Consider the following 23,763-nt stretch of genomic DNA (forward strand, 5'->3'; position numbering starts at 1 on the left):
TGTCCTATGGGAGGGAACTGGATTGGTCTGAGGTCCCCACTTCTACATGAACGCCCTGCAGGACTCATCTTCCAAAGGACACCTCTGCTGAGGCAAAGGAGTCAATTTTATAATGCCTTATGATGGGGCCGCAGATGACCAAGTCGCAGCTCTACAAAAGTCCAGAACCGAAGCCTGCATTACCCAGGCTGCAGTGGTCGCTGCACTCCTGGTTGAGTGCACAGTGGTTCTCCTGGGCACAGGACGAGCCAGTAACTCATAGGCCTTCGCAATACAGGCTCTAAGCCAGCGAACCACAGTAGATGGTGTCATCCTGAGACCCAAAGTTGATGGCTGAAAGGAAACGAACAGGGCTTCAGTCCTCCTAAAAGAGGAGGTCCTTTTGATGTATATACGGACGGCCCTCCTAACGTCCAAGGCATCCCATTTTCTCTCCAGTGCATGGGTAGGCCCTGGACAGAAGTCAGGCAAAATCAACTTCTGTGAGTGATGGAATAAGGAGTTCACCCTGGGCAGAAAGGTAGGGTCCAACTGCAGAACCACCCTGTCTGCATGGAAAACGCACAGGTCCTTTCTGATGGATAAGGCCGTCAACTCCAAGATACGCCTGGCCGAAATAATGGCCACTAAGAATGACACCTAGCACATGAGTAGGCGAAGACTGACTTCACGCAAGGGTTTAAATGGGGGAGAAGTCAGTGCCTGCAGGACCCTAGGCAAATCCCATGTGGGGAAACGGTGGACCACTGGTGGCTTCAAATTAGTGGCTCCCCTAAGGAAGGCTTTCACCCTGGGATGTTGGGCCAGAGTGGTTGAGTCCTTGACCGAAAAAACCGAGGCCAAGGTAGCCACCTGTCTCTTCAAGGTACTGGGGGCGAGACCTCTAACACATTTGCCACAGACATAGCAGTAGGTTCCAATAGGTGACTGGAACACCAGCCGCAGAAAATCCTCCATGATGCATCGTATATCCTGGTTGTGGAAGGTCTTCTGGCCGCCTGGATGATCTGAATGACCCTTCTGGAAAACTACTCCTGTTTCAGGAGCACCCGCTCAAGCGCCAGATAGTCAACCAAAACCAGGAAGGATCTGGGTGCTCAATCAGGCCCTGGCTGAGGGAGATCCTGTGCAGGGGAATTCTCCAGGGTCTGGCAACTGACAGGCCCACCAGGTAGACAAACCATGGATGCCTGGGCCAGTAAGGGGCTACCAACAGAACCTCTGCCCTCTCTGTCAGTACGTTTCTGATTGTTCCTGGAATCAGGGGAAGGGGGGAAGGCATAGAGTAGCCCTTGGGGCCACCTGCACTGGAGAGCATTGACCTCTTCTGCTCCCAGTGCTGGGAACCATGCAAAGAACCTCGGGAGCTGCGAGTTCTCTGGAGATGCAAAGAGATCCAGAATTGGATGGCTGAACCGTTCCATCATCTCCTGGAACAGACTGGGATGCAGTCGCCATTCCGACTGGTCGACTGTGGGCCTGCTCAACCAGTCTGCTTGCACATTGGAAACTCCCGAGATGTTTTCTGCTCGCAGGGACAACAGGTGTCTCTCCGCCCACCTGCACAACCGAGTCACCTCCTGCATTAGAGATCTGGAGCGAGTGCCCCCCTGCTGGTTTATGTGGGCCTTGGTGGCCATATTGTCTGTGAGGAGAAAAATCTGTCTCCCCATCACCTCCTGCCTTAGACCCTTGAGAGTTAAGCGGGCAGCCCTGAGTTCTAGCCAATTTATGTTGTGGGCGAGCTCTTCCTGTGACTACCTAACCTGGACTCCCAGGTGGGCCATCCAACCATACAGACTGGCATTGATGATGGTAATCCTCTGGGACTCCCTGTACAAGCAACCCTGATTCATGGGCAAAATAAAAATAAAAACAAAATTTATTTGACCTAAAGCTGTCTGCTTTGGTCACAGCAGCTGTCCACCACTTCAGGAGGCTTGTGCGACCCAGAAGTGGTGAGCTCAGCACAGCTCTGCAATTTAAGGCAAGAGTCAAAGCAAAAAGGAAAAAAAATGGCTGACTCTTTAAAATTGCTACAAGCCCTGACAGATCAGAGGCTTGCAAGCCAGTGCTGGCTGCACCGCAATCAATTTGGCAGTCTCAAGCATCTCACAGCACGGTGCTCAGGTGACTGGACAGGGGGTCAGGATACAATCCAGATGGCCAGTACCTCCCCCAAGGGACAATCATGGAGATGAACTGCAGAATTGTCCCGAAATGTCTGAAATGGCCACCAACGCCAAAAAGGGGCAGAAGCACCTCGTGGTTTTCGCGGCTAGCACAGATCAATAAGAACAGACAGGGAGAAAGTGAGTTGAATAAGACACTGACTCCCGCCCTCCCAGCCCGGGCCACACGGGCTCTCAGGGGCACCTCCAACCAAATTTGCAATCACAATTCCAAAAACCAGTCTACCAGCAAAGAATTTTTTTTAAAGGTAGTCAAAAAACCACAAAAAACAAAAGTGCTAACCGGCAAGCCGGCTAGCTGTCAAACCTGCTCTAAGCCTCTCGAAGAAAGAAAGAAAAACTCAATCCAGGGGGTGAAGATTCTTCTACAATCTGAACTATTCAGAGCTCTTAAAGGGTGGTCTGAACACGCTGAGTGAGTGAAGAACTGGGGACCAGAGGGTGTGTCCTCAGTTTTTCAACTCAGTCTGCAGAGCTATGAGACTAGAGACTACCCATCCATCCTGGATTCTCCCTTCGGCTCAGTGGAGAACATGCAACAGCTCTAAAGAAAGAAAGAACTCAACTCTATATACAGATAATCCTCATCTTCCGAACAAAATTGGGATTGGACTTTTAATTGATGAGCAATGCAGTCATTGGTTGAATCATAATCTGATTGGATTCAGTTTTAAGACAATTTTTACCATGCTCATTAAGAAAATCATCTGGTTGTTAAGTGCATCATGCAGTTGTTAAGAGAATCCAGCTTGCTCGGTTGATTTTGCTTGTCAGAAACCGGCTGGCAACATCCCAAATTGTGATCATATGATTGCAAGATGCTGCAACCATTTTAAATGTGAGCCTGTTACCAAGTGAACAAATTGCAACCAACTTATTATTACCTTTACTGTCAGAGTACAACATGTGCATAATGAGCCTCCCTTCGTTCACCACCACCCCAAACACAACTCACAGTGAGGACAGAAGTCCCTAACCCACATCCAATCTTATTACACTATGTGACCTTGTTGCAAGTCTATCATACTATGTTGACATGAAGTTATTTTCCACTCAGAATCTGACAGCCCACAGGTAGAAACTATTCTTCAGCCTGTTGGTGCAGCTGTATGCTTCTATATCTCCTACCCGATGGTAGGAGAGTGAAGAAGTGCTGACCGGGATGTGAGTCATCCCTGAGAATTTTCCTCACTCTTCTAAGACAGCAAGCCCTAGCAATGTCATCTAGTGGTATCAGGGAACAGCCCACAATGTTTTGTGCTGTGGTCACCGCCTTCTGTAATGTCTTTCTATCCACGGCTGTCAAGCCAGCGTATCACACCGTAATGCAATATGTGAGGACGCTTTCTATTGTGGACCGGTAAAAGGAGGTCATCAGTCATTGTTCCACTTTATTCTTTCACAAGACCCTAAGGAAATAGAGTCTCTGTTGGGTCTTTCTGGCCACCTGGGTTGTGTTGATTTTTCAGGTAAGATCTTCACCGAGGTAGACTCCCAGGAATTTAAAGGAGGATACTCTCTCCACATAGCCCCCCTTGATGTAAAGTGGGGCGGGTTCCTCTCTCTTCTTCCGGAAGTCTAACATCATCTCCTTTGTCTTGCTGATGTTTAGGTGCAGGTTGTTTTCTAGGCACCATGAGGATAATTTTTGGAAAAAAAAAAACCGGTACGCTGTTTTGTCTCCACCTGTAATGAGACCCAATACGGTAGTATCATCTGCAAACTTAATGATCACCGTGGATAAACGATACACAGTCATATGTGTACAGCGAGTACAGGTAGGGACTGAGCACACAGCCCTGTGGGGAGCCAGTGCTAAGCTTCAGGGAAGTGGATGTGACAGACCCAGCCATTACTGTTTGTGGTCGGTCTCTCAGAAAGTCTTTGATCCAGTCGCAGATGGAAGAGGGAAAATCCAAGTCAGTCAGCTTTTTAATAAGGATGCTCAGCAGGATAGTATTGAAGGCCAAGCTGTAGTCAGTGAAAAGCATCAACATAGTTTCTGGGTTTCTCCAGATGGCTCGCTACAGAATGTAAGGCAGCAGCTATAGTGTCGTCTGTGGACCTGTTTCCTCTGTAGGCAAACTGATGTTTGTCAAAGTCTGGTGGAGGCATATCCTAAGGTGTTGGAAAACCAGTCTTTCACAGCATTTTGTCACTACTGATGTTAACGTGATAGGACTGTAGTCATTTAGACAGTTAGTTGCCGTTTTCTTGGGGACAAGGACAATAGTGGCTGTTTTCAAGCATGATGGAATACAGGCTGTTTGCAGGGAGATGTTAAAGATCTTTGTCAGGACCCCTGCTAATTGATCGGCACAAGTCTTTACCACTATCCCCAGCACCCCATCTGGACCTGCAGCTTTACTGGGATTTACAGCCTTCAGTGCAGCTCTCACTTGATGTTCATATAGGGTGAGTGGCTGGGAATCAGAAGCTGGCAGGCAGAGGCTACAGGGTCTGGTCTTTTTACCTCATAGCAGGCGAAGATGTTCAACTCCTCTACCAACGAGGTGTCAGCATTGACCATGTTCCTCGTGTTGTCCTTATAGTTAGTTAGGTATTGCAGTCCCTCCCACACTTACTTCAGGTTGTTATCTGCTAGGTGGTTCTCCACCTTATATTTGTATTGTTGTTTTGCCATCTTAATGCCTCTTCTAATGCCTCTATATATCCCTTAATGCCTCTATATATCCCTGTCCCCTGCCTTAAAGGCAGAATCCCGGGCTCTCAGAAGTGTCCATATCTCGGCAATCATCCAGGGTTTACAATTCCCATAGACTCTGATGCACTTGTTTGTTGTTACACTGTCAGTGCACACTTTGATGTAAGAGAGTCCGGCATCAGTGTATTCATGCAGGTCTTGATGTTCAAATACACTTCACTCAGTAGTTTCAAAACAGTCCTGCAGCTGACTGAGAGCACCCTCTGGTCAGATTTTAACCATTTTCATGACTGGCTGAGTTCTTTTCCTGAGAAGGGCATACTTCGGGCATGACAGAAGTGAAAGATGATCTGATGCACCCAGGTGGGGGAGGGGGATTACTCTATATGCCTGTTTCAGGTTAGAGTACACATGGTCTAAAGTGTTCTTCCCTATGGTGGAAAATTGCACGTACTGCACAAACTTAGGAAAAACTGTCTTTAAACAGGCTTGATTGAAGTCCCCAGCCACAACAAGAGCACCATCTGGGTGAGTTTGCTGCTGCCTGGAGATGACAAGATGAGACTGGGTTATAACTCACTTTTTCTGAGGTTTCATAACTTTGAACCATTGCTAAATGAACGTGTCAAGGACTACCTGTATAGCTCACCAAAAAATTTAGGTATCCAGAGCAGCTTCTGCTACTAGATTAAGAACTGAACCTGGATCTTGCTTTTTCAACTCTTCCTAATTGTTGTACCAGGCTATATTTCAATTTTTTTCAATGTTCAGGAAATGCATTTGCCCCATCTATATAAGAAGAATGAACTTGGGAAGGACAAAGTTTCCAATTTCTTTTTATGTTTTCCCAATTTCCCTTCAAAAATCTTTCTAAAAATAGTTATAAATATAACAATTATAAATATAAATTCTCTTTGAAATCCATGCTTCACTTGCGCAGATACTTGCTTCTCTTAAGTAATCATGTACTGCAATCCTTAGATTTATATAAAACATGAGACATCCAAAAAGCCATCCCAAGAGCTAGTCATACAGCATCCTGGAGTGTAGCAAAGACTACAGTATTGTAGAAAAGTGCTTTCAAATCCAAGTGTCAAAGAAACAACAGCAGTTTAAAAATACTGTATATAGTTACCTTTACTACTACTTATTATGACTACTAATATTTATCAGGCTCAAAAAAGGAAAAGAACAAAGAATAACAACATGCTTTCACATGCTTTCACAATTATTGCATTTCTATAATTGTCATATATACAGGTAAGACAAATTATGTTTTAAAAAGAGACAAAAATGTCTCACAAAACAGAATATTGGGGCATATTTGTTTGGCAGGCTTTATAAGGATTTTATCACATTAGTATGGTTATGTTGTTTTTGGAGTCTTTGATGGCACTCATCCTGTTAAGAAACAATGCATTTCCCCCATTAAAACAATTTCTGGCTCATCTATATTCCTGCATTAAATACTCCAGGATATGAAGCTGAGTCATCCTTACAACTGCATTTTGCGATAATATTTATAAAATGAATTACAATGCCTTTTGTTCCAAGGCAGTAATTTTCCCTTATATCTACAATGAATATTCAGGATGATTTATAAATCTAACCCTAAAGATTGGTTTCACAGAAGGAAAACAGTTTTTCAGGAATGTTTATACACCATACAGTGTCACACTGACCAACAAAGCATTACAGATACGGAAAATAAGTTATTGAGATACATATCACAAGCAGTAACTCTTTTGAACTAAAGAGATTAGAAAAAAACAGCCTTGCACAGGAATATACAGCTCAAAAGAAAAGCTCAACTCTTTTCTTTCGCTCAACTCTTCAAACAGCCATATAAATTTTAAAAAACAATGAATATATTCAAAAATTTGTACACTACTGCTACAACATGATACTCCTACTTAAAGTTAGATATACATTTAAAAGTTTAAGACTGCAAATGAATTGACTTTAAGTCATAGCTTTCAAGTGAATTAAAGTAGGTACAATCTATTATGTGGGGATATAAAATCAGCACTTGACTAATTGACAAGCTGATCTATGATATCAGACGAGCGGAGAAGTATGGATTATTCTTACAGATGGCTAAGTAACATAAAGAAATATATATTATTTAGAAGCAGGCTTTTATCTATAAAAATATTATGGCTATGACTGTAGAAGTGTTTCACTGTCGATTACTGATACATTAATTCACACTAATTTCTTCAATGTGGTAACATAGATACGCTTTCATAGATTACTAGCATTACAAATTAGAAGAATGCTATAGACCAGTGATGGCTAACCTATGACACGTGTGTCACTCGTGACACGCCGAGGCACTTTGACTGACACGCCTGTTGGTGTGGGGAAAACCTGCACATTTAGAGGCTGCCTGTGCTCTGCTCCAATCCCTGCTCCCTGCTTGTTGCGTGGAGGCGTGGTGTCACCGTTGCTGCAAGATCTTTGCAGCAGAGAACCAGTTTTAACCGCCATAAACTAAGGTTTGTGTCAGGAACGCTACAGGAGGAAAGGAGATCCATGAGATTCACAGCCCTGTAAGGTGGCCTTCCGATCCCCACATCCTGCACCTGCAGCCCTGAGACCAGGGAGACGAGTTTCACAGCCCTGTGTGATCACCCCAGCCCAGTCCGTCATAAACCAAATTATTAATATTTCTTGAAGTGACACACGACTCGAGGAAGGCTACACTTTTTCCCGATTTTCGACACACCAAGCTGAAAAGGTTAGCCATCACTGCTATAGACCATTTCTCTTGACCGCAGCAAAGCCTTTAACATAAAATGGTAATACATGGGCTATCTAGTACTTATGTCAACCCTAAAGCGAACCTGGCTGAGGCCAACTTTGAGGCTTCATTGTTGGCTCAAAGTGGAGGGGGGGAAAGGGAAGGGAAGGAAATGTAGATAATTCGGCTTTGCCGTCAAAATAAAAAGTTTTCTTGTGGGAACCAAGGTCATTCCAACAGGTGGCTGAGAAGAAGAGGAATGGAGTAACCAAGCAACCTGCCAGCACCACTATTGGACAATGTAACCGATGACCTGGGGGGAAGGGGGAACTTTTACTTTTTAATTAGGTGAAAACCGTGGGAACTTTCAGAGTCAGTTTTCACCAGTTATGCCAATATGATGTATCCAATAAATGTTTTGAGGAATCTACCTGCCTTGAAGTTCTGCTTACAATGGGCGCATTATTTGGAACACTGACAACTTATGTTTACCAAAAGGTGCAAAATAGCAAGTACCGAGTGAACATCATCCTAGTGTACATCACAAAAACATCTAGGTGTACATCACATAAACATCTAGATTATATATATATATATATATATATATATATATATATATATATATATATGTATGTATGTATGTATGTATGTATGTATGTATTATTATACACACACACACACACACACACACATATGAACACAAGAATTCAATCAAAAAAGAAGAACCGACCTCTTCCCTGGTCCAACACCTCAAAACCACAGGACATGAGATTGACTTTAAAAATACCAGAACTATCGGCCAAACCAAACACTTCAACTACAGAATAATCAGAGAAGCCATAGAGATAGAAAAACGCCCACACAGCATGAATAAACGAGATGATATCTCCCGCCTACCAGCCATTTGGAAACCCGCCCTCATGAACAAACGAGTACCTAACATGTAGAATGACACCAGACCCACACCCACGAGGGCCACACAAGATGCTACCACCACACTTCCACGTAAAAAGCAGACTCACACCCACACAAAAGTTGAGACACGACCACGGACCAGAAGCCGTACCGCAGCTGCATCACTACCCACTTCAAACCCCTCCGACCCATACATGAAGCAAACTGATGCCCACCATGAAGATGTGGCACGACCACGAACGCGAAGCCAAACAACAGGATCACAGCTCACCAGCTCAAATGCCCCGGCAACTAAGACTAACCTGAGCACAACCAAGCCCCCACCTAAACAGAACACACCCCCAGCCAATCAGAACACAGCCAAGCCCCCACCCAATCAAGTCACACCCCCACTAGCAGTTAAAAGGAAGAAGCAGCTGCAAGCGCACATTACTCCGAGAAGCACAAAGCCGAAGACACAAGCCTGAAGATGAATGAGACTTCATCGAAACGTCGCCTAGATACTTCCAATTTTACGCGGGAGAAAACCCGAATAACCAAATACAAATACCCACATACAAATACCCGCGAAAACCTCAGAAAACATATATATATGTATATGTATATGTGTGTGTATGTATGCAGTGTGTGTATGTGTCTGTGTCTGTGTGTAATTTCTCTAATGACTAAATTAGCTAATAAACTTATGATCAATCCATCTTAACAGCAATACATGTTAATATGTATTGTCAAGAGCTCCAGAATATAACAAATATTTGCAACAGTACATTAGCACCCCCTCAATCAAAATTTGGATACTTGGCAGTCCACCCACATTTACAACCACAGGGTGCACTTCAAACCCTCCCGTTCACCCGTATCCCATCTCTGCCCTTTTGCTTGCCCTGCCCCTGCCACCCCAGCACTCCACTGCTCTATAACTCTACCACCCTGCTGACCCCATTTGACTGGGATCTTCTTCTTCTGCTGCTGCTGCTGCTGAGGTGTGTCAGCCCTAATCATTTACAAGGCAGCAGCTGACCTTGCAAGGCCTTCCCAAGGGCCACAAAGAGCCTTTCTGGGAGTCTTTCAAGGTGTTCCTGAGAGCAACCAGCAGCTGGCTCATGAGCAGGCAAGCTACATATGCCTAGTCATCCACCAGGAGGAAGATGACAGCAAACGTCAGCTGGGAGAGGCAAGGGCAGAAGATTGGAGGGTGGGTACTGGAGAGAAGTACAGAACCGCAATGGTGGCAGAATGCAAGGTGGCCAAAGGGGCAAAGATGGAGATGATAGGTGTATGAAAATAGGTGAAGTGCAGAGCAGAAGTGTGGTTTAATGACCCCAACCAGGGCTCCAGACTGCTTTCACTAAGTAGTGTGGTTACCTGATGTTTCACCTAATCATCGCTTTGCTTACCAATGGAAATGGGGGTCCCAATTGGAGTTGTTAAGTGAGGACTACCTATAATCTATTTACATTTAATTTTGTATTCCAAGGTTAAATTGGTACATTAAAACCTCATAACATTTGTTGTTGTCATTTAGTAACTCCTTCTGAGTACATGTGAATTTATGCTTCAGTCTTCAGTAACAGTACCTAGCCACCTTGTCCTCTATTAAACAACATATAAAACACTAGACAACCAGTGACAGCTGAGTCATCATCTCCTTACCTAAACAGAGAAACAGAATGACCATGGCAAACAAAAAAGTAGTGCAAGTAGGACTGATTTCTGATTTCCTGCCAGCTTCCCTATTGAGTTTCTTTGTAGAAAACTAACAAGGGGCATCAGAAATCCTTCCTTCCCTTCCTCCCTCCTCTCTCTGAGTTTTCTTTTTCTTTGTCTTCCTTCCTTCCATCCCTTTATTTTCCTTTTTTCCCTCTTTTCCTTCCATCTCTTTTCCTTGCTTCCCTTCCTTCATCCCTTCTTCCCTCTCCTTCCCTTCCCTCCCTCCCTGTTCCTTCCATTCCTTTGACCCTTTTCCTTCTCTCTCACTTTATTCTTTCCTTCCTCTCTCCTTTTCTTCCTTCCTTCCTTCCTCTTCCTTCCTTCCTTCATCTTCCTTCCTTGTATCTCCCTACTTTCTTTCTTCCTTTTTTCATTTTCTTCTTTCCTCTTCTTTTCTTCCTTCTTTCCTCCCTCCTTCCTCCCTCGCTCCCACATTTCCTCTCTTCCCCACTTACTTTGTGGGAAACTTGCAGAAAGAAAGTCGGTAGGGAAGTCATCAGGAAGTTGCAAGTCCAGGGCCAGAAGGCAAGTAAGAGGACGAGGGGGTGCACGAGAAGTGCTGCACAGATTAGGGAGAGTGCAGAAGGATGTAGTGCAAGACTGGAAGGATGCACAAGAGGTGCCACACAACTCGGGGAGGTGCAAGGGTTGCCACACAGGTCAAGAAAAATGCACGGGGTGCAGAAGAAATGGTCGGCACAGGAGTCCAAAAGTGGTTGGCATGGCATGACCACCGAGGGGCTAGAGAGGTTGTACAGGTGAAAGAGGCTTACCTGATCAATTTGCGACATTTTCTACTGGCTTCCCCATTGACTTGTGGGAAACTTTTAGAGAAAACTGGAAAAGCAGATCACATGACTGCAACTGACTGCAGCAGCAGAGTGGCACTGAAAGCTGCCATAATAAATTTAATTCCCATGGGAATAATGAATCCTGATATTCTGTATGTTTGTCCAATTGAGGTACTTGGGTCAATAATTATTGCCCTAGGAGGCACCATTTGAGTAGATGTATTGCCAGCATAATCCTATATACTGCCACACAGAAGTAAGCCTTTTTGAGTCACTCTTAAAAGAAAAGAAAAAACAGTGAGGCAGAAAACAGAACCAGATTTCAAAACCATCAGTTGCAAGAAAATGATAATGTCTATATTCAGTTCACTCTTCTCCCTTCTGTTAGCAAAAATGCATTTATTTTCAACTCCCAAACCCTTGAAATTCATTAGAGACATGCCACATTGTTGGACATGATCATCATTCACAGCTATTGTAAAAAAAATATATTATAATTAGTGCTATTTTTTTCAAGATCACTGGACAAAAGACAAAATTTCCATTACAATAAAAGAATAAACACTGAATTATTCTGCTGCAAGCTTAACATTGTTTTTAACTGAAACAACCCAAATGTACTTAGTTTTAATGACAAATTATTCAAATTTCACACAGCTAAATTTTCTTTCTTTTTTTAAAGCATGGTAAACGTCTCACAATTCATATCCTAAAAAATGATCCTACTGAAACTCTGATATTATTTTAAAGCATAGTATATATCACACAATCTATATCCAATACAAATGATGCTATTGAAATTCTGATATTATTTTATGCCTGACTTCAGTTTCTGTCCTTCTGTCCCATGTCTGTTCCCCACATACATTCAATTTAAAAAAAATCTACTTCAACTCAAAACCTGCTTGGATAAAACAATAAAACTGTTCAAATAATTGTATACAACATTATAGAATCACAGGATAGGAAAGGGATCTTGGAAGACTTTTGGTCCAGGGCTGGAATCTTCACACCATCCCAAATGACTCTCCAACTTTTATTTGAAATCCTCCAGTTACAGAGCATCAACAATTCCAGGAGGCAGGCTGTTCCACTGCTTAATAATTCTTGCTGTCAGGAAATTATTCCTTATTTAGGGTTTGGATCTCTTTCTGTAAAACTGCCTGCCACCCACTGGTTCTACCCTGGAGCACTACAGAGAATGAATCTACATCCTCTTCTCTATGACAGTCATTCAAATATGGAAGATTGCTATTATGTCTCCCTTAGCCTTTTCTTCTTTAGCTAAACATAACTAGTTCCTTTAATGATTCTTCACAGGTTTCAGTCTCCAAGCTTTTAGAGACCCACAGAGATACCCTTGGAGAAACAAAGTAGTGGCAGTGATTAGCAAAATATGAATTAAGTTTGTGGTGTCTGCAAATGTGCTGTTTATCTCTACTATCATCCAATCTATATATATAGAAAACTGACAGCAGAAAAAGATCTAGTGATCCATCAAGTCTCCCCTTCAAGATGTTTGGGATTTTTATTATTTTTAACTATTTTTAATTTAATTTTTAATTTTTGTTGGATAATGGACATGCATGTATCCCAAGCATATTTAAACTTAAGTTACTGATGGTCAATTTAATCATACATAAAACATTAAACAATGAGCCCAGGATAAAACACTGATATACTCAACTTCACGTAGCAAAAAATTCACTAAGGACCCTTGACTGGGTCAGTTATTCAACCTACTGAAATCAATCTGATAGTAAGTCTGTTAAGGTATTGAGATTTAAGAGCTGACCAGCCACTATAAGGCTGATGCAATGTATGGCTGATGCACTGAAGATGAATCAGCATTGGTATTGCCGGTTTTAGACGAAGAGGTCCACAGAAGTTTTACCACTTTAAGAGGTGTTTATATAAGGCAGCCATTATAGGGCATATTCTCTCTCCTTGTGTCCTGTCTCTATTGTAGAGTTCTCCGTGTGGAGTTAAGACGATTGATTGCTTGTCAGGTATTTGCCTACCACGTATATTACTGTATATGTCTTGGATATAAACTACTGTTAAATGTCCAAATCTCTGTGTGCTGTGTTTTGCTCCTGGGTTGTCTCATAATAGTAGTCACGCTGCAAACGCTCTGCAGGGTCCATCCAAAATTGCTCCATTGTATCAAGGAATCAATTAAGGTCAGCTTCATTAAATGCTTTACTGAAGTCTAGTATTCAACATTCATAGCATTCCTTTGTCTATTAATGTATTCACTTTGTCTACTAATAAATTCACTTTGACAAAAAACTATAACAAAAAAAAGTAAAATTAGTCTAGCACAACCTATTCTTAAGAAACTCATGCCAGCTTCTAGTTTGTTTGTTCCTTGTTTCTCTCTAAGGGCTTGCAAACCCACTGTTTAATTATCTTTTCTAGTATTTTTCCAGATACCAACATCAAGCTGACTGATTTGCAATTTCCTATTTTTTCCCCTTTTTTAAAAGACTGAAAAGCTAACTCTTCTGCCTCTTCTCCACTATCCAGTATTAATTCTCAAAATATTACACTTAATAATTTTGAGATGACATCCACTAGAATGTAATCCATTTGGACCTGGCAACCTGAATTTATTCAGAGCAGCTAGGGTTCTGTCATCACTTCCTTGCCTATTTTCATCTGCATTTCTTTTCTGCCCATTATGATACCATTTTTGACAGATTGGACCATTTTCTTCAGCAAAAAGACTGATGCAAAATAGAAATTAAGTAATTCAGTCTTCTCTCTTTGTCCATCACAGTATTGCCATCTTCTCCAGCCAGTATACCAAGATCTTCCTGTTGTTCCACACCTAAACAAATAAACTGTTTTGTTGTTTTGGGCATTCATTGAAAGCCTCAGCTTATTCTGAGCCATAGTCTTCCAGATCTTATCCTTATAGATTAGGGCTACTTCTTAATATTCTTTTGTTGTATGCTTTCCATTTGTTTTAAAACAGACTTTTTCATTTTTCAATTTCTTAGAGGGATCACTATGCAACCATACCAGTCTCATTAAATACCTTTCTTCCCTTTTCTCTTTGGTATTGATGTTTGGAACTTAATTATCTCAATTTTCAGGATGCCCCCACTATTTTTCCCTTCAGGATTTCAAGGTACTGAATCCTTCCTACTATCCAATTACCTTACTGAAGTCAGCTCTTTTGAAATGTAGAATACTTATCAGATTACATTCAATTCAGTTTCTTTTGGGGAAAAAAAATCCTATATACTTCAGTACTATAATCCAATGAATCCAATGAATTCCAGTTCACCTGGTTTTAGCAATATTGGATTTGCCACCTTCTACCACCTTCTGCCAACCTGGAACTCTTTCTGCTGGTTCCCCCTACTCTGAGCAGTAATGTAAATGCTCTGAGTTCTTTAGTGTCACTCTTCTTATGCTTGCCTATTGCATCTCCTGAGGTATTTGTGAGCATTCCTTCCTTCTTACTACTTCCTTCCTGCTGTAAGGTTTACTGCCTTTGGCCTAATGCTTCTGGATATTGGACTCCCTCCTCCTCCTGATTTAAAGCCTGACTCTTTGTGAGATGCTGCCCACCCTGCATATAAAATAGTGGTTAACTATGGGATCCTTGTCTGCTGTCTTTAATGCATTTCATTCAAATAAAGGCAAAAAAACCGGATTCTTTTTTTATTCTTGCAGATGATACAGTGACTTGTTTATCTGGATTGACTGAAATGATTTTACACTAATAATCTGAAATTCCACATTAAACACCTAGCTAACTCATAGTCCGATTTTACCATAAGACACTAATGATACAACAATTCTCCTATTTCAAAGAATCATGCCAAGTATAACAGCAAAGTGTTATTTTAAATCAAAAATCTCTTCTTGGGATTTAAATGATTTATAGAACAGACATTATGTATATACACTACAGCATCAGGGCAAAATGCTCCACTTACAATTCTGAGATGCACAAATCATGCAAAATACCTCTTGTAAAGTAGAACAGACACTGCTTGTAAATTACCCTGAATTAAAAGTTGTTTGTTTCAACTGGAGCCTCACATGTTCAGGACCAGGAAAAATATCCCAACTGAAATTACAATGACTGCCATGAAAACAGGTAACATCCCCTACAATAAGAAGCAGTTTATCAATAAGCTTCCATGAATTCCACATTATAATTTCATATATATAAACTGTCCATCAGTCAAGATACAGTGGTCTAATTCTTACTGTGCTAAGCCATGGTTTCTTTAATCAAATGTATTGAATAAATCACAATTATTTGCTTTTGCATAATATGCTAAGTCAAAATCAAACAAACCTCAAGTATAAAACATGGTCCTGCCTTCCAACACCGCATACCTATGTAGTTTGAATGTTGGATTGGCTTCAGAGATCACACTATTGTTTGTATTGGATTTAACACAGTGTCTTAACCCACCAAGTTGAGGGCTGTAACACATTAGACAACCCCTCCCTCTCTTTCACCCAATTTTATTCCTGAATTTTCCTATCACACTAAACTATATAACATTTTTTTAGAAAAAAATCAACTGGTGGCATACATGATGCTAAGCAAGAACTCAGGATTTCCAATCAAATGTCAAGCATATGTATCATACTAAGTCAAGCAAAACAATCTCAGCAATAGCAACAAATAATAATATTAAAGGAGTAATGCCCAATACTTACTAAGATGTCATTCTACAAAGAAAATTTCTTTCTTATTTACATACTAGTTAATTAGAATATATTCTGGTGTGTGTGTGTGTGTGTGTGTGTGTGTGTTCTGCTTGTTTCAGAAAGAAGTTACATGCAAATGAATATAAACTGATTCGGAAATATTAAACGAAGTGAAAAATATTTCTTCAAAAACACTGTGGAATATAAATGTCATAAATCTCTCACTTTTTCTATCAAACACTAATTAAATTCTAATAGAGAAGCTGTGAACATTATTGAATAGCCAAGACAAACACATGAAAGACTGTTAAAATACTCAATTATTTTGGAATATAATCTGTATCAACTACATGTGTATCTCTGTCATCACAGAAATCAACTCCAACTTAAGAGAATTTTGCTTTAGAGCTGTGTAATTTCCTCCAGATACTGTATAATCTGGGAAAAATACAACTGTTTTAATGGATTATAGACAGATGCTATGTGTAGACTCCTGTATACTCCAAAGCACCCTTTCCTTTCATATACAATGCACTGTATCACTCTCAAACCTGTAGAATTCCAGTTCACCATCCTGTTTCTTGGATCCCAGTATACAAATGGTGCTCATTTAATAACCATTTGTTCATGGTTCAAATTTGCAACACTGCCGGAAAAGTGATAATTGTTTTTGGACTAGTCCAGCGCAAGTATGACATAGAACAATTCAGCCAAACTTCAGTTCTTTATTTGCTACATCAGTAAACAGAATCCTGTTAGAATAAACCAATACTACTCTCACCCTAAAGCAGCGGTCGCCAACCAGTGGACCACAAGATAATTTTGGTGGGATGCAGAGAAATTTCACCCCCAGAGCACCCCGCAAAGCAATTAATCCAGGCTGCACAGAAACTCAAGGTTGCACTGCCCACGTGGCCCGTGGGAACCCTCCCCGCCCACTCACTCCTTACCCATCAAGCTTGCCTGCTAAATTGCTATTTTTCCTTTTCCCATCAGATGTTCTGCTGTGCTAGGAGATTTAGATTAGCTAGGAAGCAGGAAATGGTTGGATTTCTTGCTTTCTAGCTAGTCTTTAGATCTTCGACTCTGCTTTTAAGCACAGCTGAACCTCCCTTAGCACTGAAGTTTCTATTATTCAGTGCAGACTCACAGCAAACAAATTTTATGTGACAGACTGAGGTAGCCAGTGGCAGATAGATAGATCACTGAATGATTCTGTGAGCAACTCAATCTGCCTGCCTACTTTGCCTGATTTTGGGTAAAACTTGCTCTTTTTTATATATAAAAAATTCAATATTTACAAACATGGCGTGTTGTGAGTTAATTTTATGAGTTTGCTTGCAAGCAAATTTTATGAGTTTGCTTGCAAGCAAATTTTATGTGACAGACTGAGCTAGCCGATGGCAGATAGATCACTGAATGATTCTGTGAGCAACTCAATCTGCATGCCTGCTTTGCCTGATTTAGTTGCTCTTTTTTATAAAAAAAAATTAATATTTATATATTTATAATATTTACATACAAGCCATGCCCAGCTAGTCACATGACCACCAAGCCACTCCCACAAATTAGGCCATGCCCACAGAACTGGTTAGTGGTCCCTGGGATTTAAAATTAAGAGTTTGGTGGTCCCTCAAGTCCAAAAGGTTGGCGACCCCTGCCCTAAAGGATATATCCTGGGAGATTCTTGGGAATGGCTACCCTAACTCTCTTCCTCTGTATCCAATCCAGCTCTAGGTGAGATAAAAGACTGTGTTGCCTTTTAACATCCCACCTTCCCCTCCTCCTTGGAATGTGCTTCCTTCCTGGTAAACTTTCACTTCACCATAGTCCATTACACCATCTCCCCCTCTATAGCTGCCATCCCTTACATCAGATTTCTAACTACAACAGTATTCCTCGGTCACATAATTGTGATTTGCAGCATTCCCTGCCAGTTTGTCAATGTTCTCTGCTAGCAAAGTCAAAGGGGAAGTTGGCAGGGAGTCAGAAATTGTGATCATATGAGGTCATCACTTAATGATCCGTGCAGTTTTCACTTAACAACAGTAACCAGGGATTTCCAGATCTGCTGTTGCTAAGTAGCGTGGTCATATAATGTCACACTTTAAGACTACCTTGCTTGGTGATGGAAATTCCAATCTCAATTACAATCCTTAGGCAAGCACCTGTAGTGACTTCTCTAGATACTAGCCAAGCTTCCCATCCTACCTGATTTTTATTTGTGAGAAATTATTTCCATTTAAAAAATCAGAAATAGATATCCTGCTAACTAAACATATAGATAGGCCTGCTGGATTAAGTGAAGGCTCATCTTAGTCTCTCTTTTTGTTTCTTGCAGTGACTAATCCAATGTCACTGGGATATTCACAAGTAGATAAAGACATCAATATTTTATCTGTCATTGCTATTTGGAGACATGCTGCCCCAAATCCAGACACTATAATAGATATTCAAGACAAATAACCCTATTGTATCATAAAATTATCTAATCCCCCTAATTAGTGATTATCACTACACCTTGTAATGAACTCCACGGGCTAGTTATGTTCGGTGTAACAAAGTGCTTTTTGTATTTATTCTAAATTTCCTTCTATCTTCAGGTGAACCCTTGTCCTAGTGTTTTAAGGGATGATAAAAAAATTTCACCCAAACATTTTCTTCACAACAGAAGTGATTTTATGCACCTCAGTAATATATCCTGTCATCACCTATTTTTCCAAGCAAGAATCTCAAATGTCCTTTTCTTATGGAAGAAAAAAGGCTGAGCCCTCTGGTTATTTTTACTGCCTTGTTCTGTGTTTTTTCCAAGTCTATTTATATTTTTCAAATGTAGGAAAAAGAACTATTTTCATATTACAAAGATGACATTTTATATCAACCATTTTCCTAATATCCCTTAGAATTAAATTTGTCCTTTTCACAACTGCCCCCCCCCCCAGTTTACATCTTCACTGTCCACTATTCCCCAAGATCTTTTTATTGGTTTGTTGGATAGCTCAGGTCCCATCAGTGTTTGTTTGTATCTAATATGCCTAATGTTGCATTTATTTAAATTGGACCATATTTGTCTTTTGATCTTTCTCCTAGTTTAAAAAGATCTTTCTACAACTCATCATAACCATTTGATTTTTGCAATATTGAGTAGTTTAGTATCATCCAATAAGGTGACAGCTTATGTCTAACTCAAAATACTAATCACAATACAATTTCAACTGCATTTTAAAAAACTGAAAGATAGCTAGAATCAAAACCTTGTTTGGAAGTGTACAAAAGTAAACTGATAACTAGATATTTTATAATTAACTACAGTTACCAGGGTAATCAATATGTATAATAGCCACATCTGCTCTATGATGGGTCTATTTGCTCACAAAAATGTGGAATCCTTAGTTTTGCCTGATGAAGAATTCTCCAGATACTCTAAGGCTGGCAGAATATTTTCTAAAAATACTGCTTCAAAATGAATTCTGAATAGATGTGATACAAGCAATAAATACTGCAAAAATCAAACCTGGTAGTATATGTACAAGTAAGTAAATTTTTCTGTCAATAATCAGAAAACAATGTCAGTGTGTAATTAATTCTTTATTTAATCAAATGACAGCAGTAACAGACATCTGAACCTCAAAAATATTGAATTTAAATTGGATAATCAAGGTTAAGATCTAGCCATTACAAGCAGTTAGAGCATATGAAATGAAGCCGATCTTACTAGTATGCCTTAATCATTCACAACCAAGAAGATAATAGGGGGAACCTACCAAGATAAATCAAACACAGGAGTTTTTTAATAACATTATTTAGAGAACCAGCCCCTGTTCACAGATCATCAGGATATCTTATTGCCTTATAACAATACTATATTACAGATGAATGTCTTCATCACTTGAACTATAGGTAGTCTTCGACTTATCACAATTAGCACTTGAATTACTATCTCTAAATAATGGAATTGTAAACCAAGACATCACATGACTGCATTGCTTAGTAACAATAATTCCGACATTGGCATTAACTAAATTCCACCAGTCATTAGCTGACACCCACTTCAAACCAAGCCATTTGGGACTCTGTCTCTCCCAGCCATGAGCCTTAGTAAAGTAAGGGACTACCTTCTCTTCAGTTCTTCCCCCTCCCCACATCTATTTCCCCATATCTGCCCTGCATCCTGCCTTGTGGGACAGCAAGCAGCTCCAGAGCACACAGCTCTGAGTGTGCTTGCCACACTGTGGCATAGGGGCTTTCTGGCACACTGCTGCTCTGCAAAATGCTCCTAAGCTGCAGCATAAAACCCAGTCTCAGTCCAGCCCAGCAGTGTGAAGTAACGTGACTTCTTGGTACAGCACAGCTGTGAGGTTGCAAGAAGCCCTTGAGCCACAACTTAGAATGAAGCCCTTTGCAGCATGAAATCCAGCCGCAAGAGTGCAGCCAGAGCCACAGCCAGCCCAGCCCAGTCGCTCTCTACACCCTACACTCCATCTGACCTCCATTTTGTTACCCCTGCTGCTGATTGAGGTGTGCCCAGCCTTTACAAGGCAGATTCTGGCCACATGGGGCTCACCTTCCTCGTGAGGAAACTGCATGTATGACCTGGGGGGAAAAGTGTGTGGCTAGCACCTGCATGGGCAAGGACTGGCATGCTTGGTCAGCAGTAGCAGCAATAAGGTGGCAAAGTAGAGCTAGGATGGCTTGGGACCAAAGGGCATAGATGGGAGAGATAAGTGGGTGGTGAGGAGTTGAAGCTCCCCTAAGGTGAATTGTGATCACATGATTGCTACAATGGCCATAACTCTGGGGACTAGACCCTTTGTTCAATGCTACCATACATTCAAATGCTCATTGAATGAATAATCCTAAATTGAGGACTGCCTGTATTGTGTGTCATTACTTCTGATCAGAGAATGAAGAACTGAAGATCATTCATTCAACTCAATATTTTGGGTTCACACAATAGAATGAAGTATGGACTATTCACATGGACACATAGATTCAAGGAAAAAATAGATTAAAATATGGGTGATAAGCTATGAAAGTACTTAAAAGACAGCACTTGCACTTTAATACCAAAATGCATACATTCTTCAGAGGCCCCTGTCCATGCAGTTGGATAATTAAAGTATGATTCCTGGTGCATATGAGCCATTCAATGTAGTTTCACCTATCATATAGTATGATAATGTAATTTGTTTTATCTGAACTTAACAAAGAATACATTTTTCAAGTGTGGATTATTCCATATAATGTGGGTTATCATAGCATGCGGGGCCCATTCGCTCTTTGGTTTGCTTAATCATAATTTATTAAATAAACTATAGTTGGTTTACAAAACATGTGATTGCATAAATAATACTTTAAATATAGCATGATACAATATTTTAAGTCAATTACTATAAGAAAAATTATTATTAGGGTTATCAGATCTGTGTTCAGAATCATTAGACAGCAGCAGTTAGAATTAGTTTGCAATCCAGATCTCACAGCACTAATAATAGCTTAACTTGGTGAACCAGGTTAGAGAAAAGCAATAGATTGGGTTTTTTGCCTGCACAAGGCAGATATTACATGAAACAAAACCACAAGTGATGCATTATGAAAGTTTATTTAGCATTATCTGCTATTTTTACTAATGTAAATACTGAATACTATTGCATAATTTCATGTTCATTATTTCAATTCTTTCCAATAGTCCTAATGTGAGTGAAATTAGATACTATACAGATAATGCATATTGCTAAAAACAAGCACTAAGCATCAGATTTTGAAGCTGTTAATAGAATACAACAGGTATATTTCTTTCCTACCATGGGTTCATTCAAAATCCACACAAATAAAGCAGACATATGACAGAAAGAGAAGAGGGAAAGAGAAGAATAAACAATTTTGCACTTCTTTTTCCTCATCCCCAACATTCTACTGCTATTATTTTTCTACTTCATTTGGAAAAAGCATCAGAAAGTAAGAATAGCTTCTTTATTGGATAGTTGAATATATCACAGGGGTGGGCACAATGTGCATTTCTTCAAATGTTGGCAAGTAAGTATGGCAATAGTGAACAATACTAAAAAAATGTAGCACTCTCACATCTAGAAAACCACCAACTATGCTCTCAAGATATACTTACTCTTTGTGAACTTAACTGTGACTTAATAAATTTTCCAATATTCTGGATGCAACATATTTATTAACTGCACAAATTGAAAATACATGCCAACCTAAATATTGCTCGCTACTTTGCTTTTCAGACTACAAATATAACAGTATTTTGAAACCTGAAATAAATCAGAATTGTAAACCCAGCTAATTTTGGATTATTCAACAAACTATGGCTTAGTACGATCTGTGCACACACCTATGGGAATAATAACGTACTGCTGCACTGCCAGATTTAAAACTTTGCATCTGGCAAGTACTTCCTTAGATGAAACATTCCTTCTTTTTTCATACATAGCTGAGAATGGTACTTCTGAAGTAATTTCTGATGTAACCATCATCTTAATAGAAGAAATCCATTTCATTCAGGTTTGTTTTATTTCTCCCATTACTTAAATCATGCAATAAATCAACTAAGGTTTCACTAATCTAGTAAGAATCTCAATACTAATGAATATTTCTGCATACCTATCCTAAAGACAATATAATTGCAGGCTCCTCTAGACAACATTGAACACTAACAAGACAGGCTGAGTATCTACAGTGCAAGATACTGGTGTGTCCTGCAATGGGACTCAATTCTAATACCCCCGTCAGAAAGACTATTGCACAGAAGACTATTTTTTTAAAAACTTCAAACTCCATATTCAGCTTATGGCACCAATCACTAGCCAGATTTCCAGAAAAGAAACAATATCCAACAGGGATTCATTCCTACTTGTCTGTTCTATACCAAAATAAGTCTAAGCAAGGAAGATTTAAAAACAGTGGACACCGATTTTCCCCCCACTTCCTTTCTTTTGAAAGGAGAATTCAGCAGGTAATGGGGAAAGAGGGTGTTAGGAGAAACTTGAGTCCTGTTTTGCAGGTTAGAAAAGTGCGGTTCGGTTGGACCTCGCTTCCCTAACAAACAAACAAAAAAACAAACAAACAAACAAACAAAAAACTCGTGGAAGACATGGGGGCGTGTAAATAAAAAGCAACAAAAGGGGAAAATAATGAAAGGACTAAGATATCAAAGAAGAGATAACTCCAAACGACGCTAGAAAGACTCGGACAGAAAGGAGGTAGGGAATAGAAGCCTCTCTCGGCAGAGGAAATGGGAAGTAAAGCGAAACAAGAGCCTCTCAATCACCCCCCCTCAACCCCTCATCAGCGCGGGCCTTTTGAGAGAAGGGATGAAGCCGCTTTGTCTCGCCAGCCTCGACCCTTCCCCAAAGCGCCCCAGTGAGGCGTCGGGTAGGAAAGGGATAAAAGACGAGTCACTTGCTCGTCAGGGGCGGGGAAGATTTCGGTTTGGTTGCGACACCCGCTTCTCAGCCGCGCAGCTTCAACTTCTGAGGAAGTTCGCTGGGAGCCGCACCACGAGCGAGGGATCCCCGCAGCGGGCGGCAGAGGGGAAAGGGAAAGCGCTCACCCACGCCGTATTTCTCCTCGCGCTTGGTGGGTATCCAACGCGTCATAACTGAGAGGAGCCCGAGCCCGCCAGCCGTCGGGGAAAGCCGGGGAGGAGAGAGGCGGAGACTGACGCGGCGGCGACACTGCTAAGCCGCCATTTTCCAGCCTCGGTCGCGGCCGCCCCGGGACAAGGAGAAGAAAGTTTGCAGGCAACGGGAGCGGTCATGTGGTGCAGGCGGAGCCAGGGATTGGGAGGCCCTGCCTGGAGAGGAAACCCAGGCGGTCGCTGCGGACGGGAAGGAGGCTCCCTCGGCGGCACCGTCACCGCCGTTAAGCATCCTTCCTCGGGCTGGCGGGGCCCGTTTTCCCTTCCTCTTGAAAAGTCTTTTCCGTTCCTGAGAATGACACTTCCCGGTTCTGAAACCGCCCCGCGTTGCTTCACCTTTCCCTGCCTTTAGCCACAAGTAGCCGTGTTATCTTCTCCCGGTGGAGCGGCACGTCATGCTTTTCACC

General features: G+C 41.1%; 1 protein-coding gene across 3 annotated transcripts in view; it reads right to left on the minus strand.

Moving 5' to 3' along the window:
* DOCK1 (dedicator of cytokinesis 1) overlaps positions 1-23,444 on the minus strand; it is a 414,443-nt gene extending 390,999 nt beyond the window's left edge. For all 3 annotated transcript variants that reach the window (XM_087964320.1, XM_087964319.1, XM_087964318.1), the window contains exon 1: positions 23,270-23,444. In XM_087964320.1, coding sequence (XP_087820446.1) covers positions 23,270-23,315 — 46 coding nt within the window. In that variant the 5' untranslated portion in view covers positions 23,316-23,444. The remainder of the gene's footprint in view (positions 1-23,269) is intronic.
* Between the last annotated feature and the right edge of the window lie 319 nt (positions 23,445-23,763).

Source organism: Notechis scutatus, chromosome 4 (assembly GCF_049901735.1).
Source record: "Notechis scutatus isolate UNSWTSFEM ecotype Mainland chromosome 4, rNotScu1.2, whole genome shotgun sequence".
NCBI classification, from domain to species: domain Eukaryota; kingdom Metazoa; phylum Chordata; class Lepidosauria; order Squamata; family Elapidae; genus Notechis; species Notechis scutatus.